This window comes from Mya arenaria, chromosome 11, assembly GCF_026914265.1.
Source record: "Mya arenaria isolate MELC-2E11 chromosome 11, ASM2691426v1".
In the NCBI taxonomy this organism is placed as follows: domain Eukaryota; kingdom Metazoa; phylum Mollusca; class Bivalvia; order Myida; family Myidae; genus Mya; species Mya arenaria.
In genome coordinates, this window is record NC_069132.1 from 10,765,398 (window position 1) to 10,771,787 (window position 6,390).

Genomic DNA, 6,390 nt, shown 5'->3' on the forward strand with positions numbered 1-6,390 from the left:
CGTCCTCAAAAATCTGGCTGTACGCAGTCAGAACTTGGTCAACGTAGAAGTAACGCGGTAGACACCGATAGACGGTGGTATGGTCTTTATGGACGCTAAGGACATGAGCGGACTTTGAACATGTTAAAAAAACAGAGTGAGGACGTGGTAGAATCAGGACGTAGTAAGAACTTAATTAGAACGTATGAACGACGGAATGGACGTAGTGACGGCGTAACTAAAACCTAGTAGGAACTTGATTGGCGTAGTGCAAGCGTGGTACTGGATGGTAATTATTGAATGACGTTCTCATCGCGTTGCCTCTAGGTTGTCATTGCGTTCTTGCTACATCAATGGAGTTCACACCACAACCCCTCCACGCTTTTTCTGCGACTATGGTACGCTCGTGCCACGCTGTAGAAGACATCATTCGGTTGTTTATACGTTCTTTCGGTGCTTTACACGTCTTAGACATGTTTATATCAGGTTCTTACCACGTCCTGTAAAGTTCTGAACAGTGATCATGTATAAATACGAGATTCAACTCCCCTATAACTTTAATTTATACCAACACTAGATATGAATGGAAAATAGGCCAATTATAAATATAACACGGAAATTCTATCTCGATCACACTTATAAATAAATCCAAGTCACAAGAACGTAATGAGGACATGATAATAACTTGGTAAGCGCGTGGTGCGACCTTCCTTGTCGTAGTAATAACGTACAAAGAACGCATTGGACGTGGTGCGCGTGCATTAGGACCTATTTGGAACGTGTGAGACAAATTTAATGCCTGACAGGGACGCAGTAAGGACGTAGTATGAAATTGGGTAAATATTTTTTTAAGAATTTGACCGCGTCCTCGCTGCATTCGTCGACATTGCCAGGACGTAGTGCAGTTTTCGTCTAGTGTGATGGGGGTATAAGAGAGTCCATTAACAATACTTCTGGGAATCTGTGAGATTGTCTCCTTGTGCAACTGAAAGGAATCTATGAGAGAATTCCTATAAAAAGAATGTAAGAGATCTTTGCGAGAGCACCTTTTAATGACTAAAAGCTATCTGTTATCTGTGAGAGAGTCCCATTTCAAAAACATCAATGAATATGTGAATATCTTTAAAAATTAATGCAATGAATCTGTGAGAGTCGGAGAGTTGAATCTGCAATAAACCTCTTTAAAGTCTCTATAAATCTGACAAGAATCTGTCAGGGAGTACCTTTAAAACATTGCTATGAATCTGTGCGAGAGTCTCTTTAAACGACAGCAAGGAATCTATGAGGGAGCTACTTTAAACAATGACTTCAAGGACTTCAAAGAGTCCCTTAAAAACATTGCATTTAATCGAGAGCAAGAGTTTCTTTAATAGATTGCAATGAATATGTTAGAGAGTCCCTTTGGAAAACAGCAGAAACTCTTCGAGAAAGCTTCCTTAAACAACTTAAATGGATCTTTTACATTAAAAGACTGAACTTGTGAGAGTTCCTTTAAACGACTGAAAACAACCTGTGACTTTAAACGACTGCATCGACTCTGTGAGAAAGCCTCTTTAAAAGACTGAAACATTTCTGTGAGAGAGTCCAGTCCGCCTTTGAAAGATTGCTTTTTGGATAACAATAAAAACTAAAGAAATATTATTTTCGCCTTACGGAAATTAAACCCCAACGTAACTTCACTGTATTCAGTGGCGTTTAAGGAGTGCACGGGCTCAAGTGGGACTTCAGTCGTAGTATGCGGTACACAGAAACTCAACCGTGAGACAGTACTATTTCAGTAGTTCGTTCCAGATCAGTTGACGTTTGTCGAGCCAGTTCAAAACAATCAAACATATATCGTATATTGGTTTCAGTGGAAAGCATGTTCAGGTGTCATATGATTATTGTATTTAGTTTTTTAGAAAATACAATTGCAAAGGATTTAAACATAGTATAGACTATAGTTGTTGTTTTTTAAAAATGAAACAAAATCCATGTTTATTATATTCAATTTGAATAGAAACTGTATTCATAAAGGTGAACAATAAACAATATTGTGCAATCCCGTAATCTAAACCAATATTCGGACGAGACATTTATAGCTTCTGAAAGGAACTTCCATATGTACGCACTTTTTTATAAAATGAAACTTGTGATACCTGTCATATTACGTAAAGTTTGACCAATAATTATGATCGCTTATCAGTACTTAACGTTGATTGGATGTTAAAGGATATACTGGTATTGGTTTCCCAACATGATTAGATGTTACGAAAATCATTTTGGAAAAAAATGATTACCTCACTAATTTCCAGAATGAATAGAACGCGGTTCTAGAAGGGCTGTCCACAGTATAAAAGGGTAATCTTTTCTACTGTCCGTCAGAAAGTGGGAGTTGTCAACGGATCATAACATTCTCATTTAATTTTATTTCTTTAAATTTATCGAAATAAAGATGGCAGGTTAGTTGTGTGAATATGAAATAAATCAAAGTAAATAAAGTTTTAGATATTCTGAAGCTTTAATGATTTTCTTATTATCTTTAATTAGATCATCTAAACCGTAAAGACGATAAGGGAACATTGATAATTGTGATAAACTTGCGTAAATTGTTTAACGTTTGTCCCCCAGACATCTACAAGAAGTGCAGCCGCTTCGTTCTTGCGGAGTACGAGTTGCGGTCCCTCGACTGTCCTCGCCCCGACTCCAGTGGGTCTGAGGGTAGGGCGGAACTGTACGGCGATCAATATGGCTTTAAAAGAGGTGGGTGTTAACTGTAATCGGTGTAGATACGAGTGATTAGATCAATTGAACCATAAGTTAGTCCTAGTTTTGTCGCACCACTGACTTGTAGCTGGACGCCTAGATTCGGATAAAAGAAATATCCAACAAGCGTTGTTAGATTATGTAATATGATGAAGTGTTGTCAAGTTGGTTAACTAGTATGACCGCACTATGTTAGATGTTTATTAGAATACAATGTTTATAAGAATTGCAAATGAAATAAATATATAATAATATGATTTCAGGAGCATGTAAGCGCTGTGACAAAACCTTTGACATCACGTTCACAAAGAAAGAACCGTGCGACTTCCACGTGGAAAGATCAAGGAAAATACGTATGTTCATTCCCTCGGCCATAATGGATATATATCTGTAAATTAAGTACCTGTTTTATCATATTGAGCACCATATGTGAGAATCAAATGATAATCCGATATTCGATCAATTGAAAGTGTCAATGATGAACACATATAGTATGTAATAAGTGTATAAAATGTCCTTCAGGTGGAGTTCAAAAGCCTCATGGGTGTTGCGGAAGTCGTTTCGGTGGGACGGGATGTCGAACAGCCCCGGTTTGCTATATTTATTTAAGCAGAATATTTGAATGAACGTTAAAATGTAGATACATATGTACTACAACAGTGATAATCAAAATAACCTTGATGTTGCTGTTGCCCGAACAACTTTATAACATTACAAATGTGTCTATCTCGTTGGATTTGAAGTAAAAAAATCACTGCGCCAGATAGTTTTGAAAAAGGTAATAACGCTCGCATTGCGATAACCTATTTTATATTGCTAATCAGAATATCTTAAGTTTTTTAGATCACAATATAAAAAAATCGTACCGAATTATGATATTTTTCTCGTTTCGAAAGAGTCACGTGTACAAAGGGAATCTGTACCTGGACGTGGAGGGGTTCGTGAGAACTCAGCCGCTCTCTTCACCGCCGGCCGATGGCAACTACGGAGTGTACGCCGTCGATACAGAGGCGGTAGGTCTTCCTCTTAGCCAGCAGTGTATTTTCATTTGTGCTTAGTATGTATTCAATTCACTTCCCGTGTATTGTCAGTTGTGCCTAGTATGTACGTTCGTGAAATGTTTGTATAAGATAAACACATCTCATATGTAAACATATCTAAGTATCTTTACAATTTAAGTGACTTTGGGAATCATAGCGTTTTAAGTATCCAAATGATTCTCAAGCCGTTGAAAAATAAATATGGACGAAGATATAGTTCAAGAAATGGCATGGTGAGCCTCGGGAATTAAAAGTTACCACGAATACGGCGACCACCACATTATATGAAAATCTGATAGCCTTATAATTATGATCCCCATATTGCAGATCCATACTGTGAAGGGACTGGAGGTTTGTAAGGTCAGCGTGATCAACTCGACCCTCAAGACTGTCTATGATGAGTTCTGCCTCCCAACTGCCGAGATCATCGACTACAACACCATGTGAGCTTTGCCTTGACTCCGTTTAAAGATTAATATAATTCAATCATCTTGCCATTTTGTTCAGTTGGTGACGGTGACAAATATTTCAAACAACGGCAAGGTACCTTATGTTTGAGAAGTTTGACGGCTTGGTCTTCAATCGTAGACAGTATTTAATAAGAAATGAAGGTAACGATATAGTGGATATCACGTTTTACTCTATGTTTCAGTTGCAGACATGCAATGTTTGTTTTTTCCTGCAGATGGAGCGGTATCCGTGCCGAGGATCTTCAGAAGGTCACAAAGACGTGAGCGGAGATGCGCCAAGACCTGCTTGGCATCTTCAATCGTGAAACCATACTCGTGGGCCACGGGCTTGGCACAGACCTCAGGCTCCTCAAGGTTAAGAATATATATGATTAAGCTACTAGTTGAAACTTGCAATATAAGTGCACATTATATGTGTGTTTGTGTCGTTACAGATCATACACAAGGGTGTAGGTTCATTAATTTTGACCCTGCACAGTCTGATATCAGTTTCAGATCCTACACAAGGGTGTGGGTTCATTTATCTTGACCCCGCACAGTCTGATATCAGTTTCAGATCCTACACACGAGTGTGGGTTCATTAATTTGAACCCTTACAGTCTGTTATCAGTTTCAGATCCTACACAAGAGTGTGGGTTCATTAATTTGACCCCGCACAGTCTTTTATCAGTTTCAGATCCTACACAAGGGTGTTGGTTCATTAATTTGAACCCGTACAGTCTGTTATCAGTTTCAGATCCTACACAAGGGTGTGGGTTCATTAATTTTAACCCGTACAGTCTGTTATCAGTTTCAGATCCTACACAAGGGTGTGGAATCATTAATTTGAACCCGTACAGTCTGTTATCAGTTTCAGATCCTACACAAGGGTGTGGGTTCATTAATTTGAACCCGTACAGTCTGTTATCAGTTTCAGATCCTACACAAGAGTGTGGGTTCATTAATTTGAACCCGTACAGTCTGTTATCAGTTTCAGATCCTACACAAGGGTGTTGGTTCATTAATTTGAACCAGTACAGTCTGTTATCAGTTTCAGATCCTACACAAGGGTGTGGGTTCATTAATTTTAACCCCGCACAGTCTGTTATCAGTTTCAGATCCTACACAAGGGTGTGGGTTCATTAATTTTAACTCCGCACATTCTATCAGTTTCAGATCCTACACAAGGGTGTGGGTTCATTAATTTTGACCCCGCACAGTCTGTTATCAGTTTCAGATCATACACAAGGGTGTGGGTTCATTAATTATGAACCCACACAGTCTGCTATCCGTTTCAGATCCTACACAAGGGTGTGGGTTCATTAATTTTAACCCGCACAGTCTGCTATCAGTTTCAGATCCTACACAAGAGTGTGGGTTCATTAATTTTGACCCCGCACAGTCTGTTATCAGTTTCAGATCCTACACAAGGGTGTGGGTTCATTAATTTTAACCCCGCACAGTCTATCAGTTTCAGATCCTACACAAGGGTGTGGGTTCATTAATTTTGACCCCGCACAGTCTGTTATCAGTTTCAGATCATACACAAGGGTGTGGGTTCATTAATTTGAATCAGTACAGTCTGTTATCAGTTTTAGATCCTACACAAGGGTGTTGGTTCATTAATTTGAACCAGTACAGTCTGTTATCAGTTTCAGACCCTACACAAGGGTGTGGGTTCATTAATTTTAACCCCGCACAGTCTGTTATCAGTTTCAGATCCTACACAAGGGTGTGGGTTCATTAATTTTAACCCCGCACAGTCTATCAGTTTCAGATCCTACACAAGGGTGTGGGTTCATTAATTTTGACCCCGCACAGTCTGTTATCAGTTTCAGATCATACACAAGGGTTTGGGTTCATTAATTATGAACCCACACAGTCAGCTATCCGTTTCAGATCCTACACAAGGGTGTGGGTTCATTAATTTTAACCCGCACAGTCTGTTATCAGTTTCAGATCCTACACAAGAGTGTGGGTTCATTAATTTTGACCCCGCACAGTCTGTTATCAGGGCTTGAACCACTGAGGGCTGATTTTAGATAGATTCCTGGTATTGGGCTTGAACCACTGAGGGCTGTTTATTAGATAGATGGCTGGTATTGGGCTCAAACCACTGAGGGCTGGTTTATTAGATAGATGCCTGATATTGGGCTTCAACCACTGAGGGCTGGTTT

General features: G+C 39.2%; 1 protein-coding gene across 2 annotated transcripts; it reads left to right on the plus strand.

Annotated features, from left to right (window-relative positions):
- The first annotated feature begins 2,299 nt into the window (after nt 1-2,299).
- On the plus strand, nt 2,300-6,178 carry LOC128209245 (RNA exonuclease 1 homolog). 2 transcript variants are annotated; one of them, XM_052913195.1, is made up of 7 exons: nt 2,300-2,420; nt 2,590-2,721; nt 2,988-3,077; nt 3,247-3,314; nt 3,621-3,737; nt 4,092-4,233; nt 4,448-6,178. In XM_052913195.1, the coding sequence occupies exons 1-6, from the start codon at nt 2,414-2,416 to the stop codon at nt 4,209-4,211; spliced, it is 534 nt and encodes a 177-aa protein (XP_052769155.1). In that variant the 5' UTR covers nt 2,300-2,413; the 3' UTR covers nt 4,212-4,233; nt 4,448-6,178. The 2 variants fall into 2 exon arrangements, with proteins under 2 accessions (XP_052769155.1, XP_052769154.1); XM_052913194.1 differs by having other exon boundaries at nt 4,092-4,207; nt 4,450-6,175.
- The last annotated feature ends 212 nt before the right edge of the window (nt 6,179-6,390 follow it).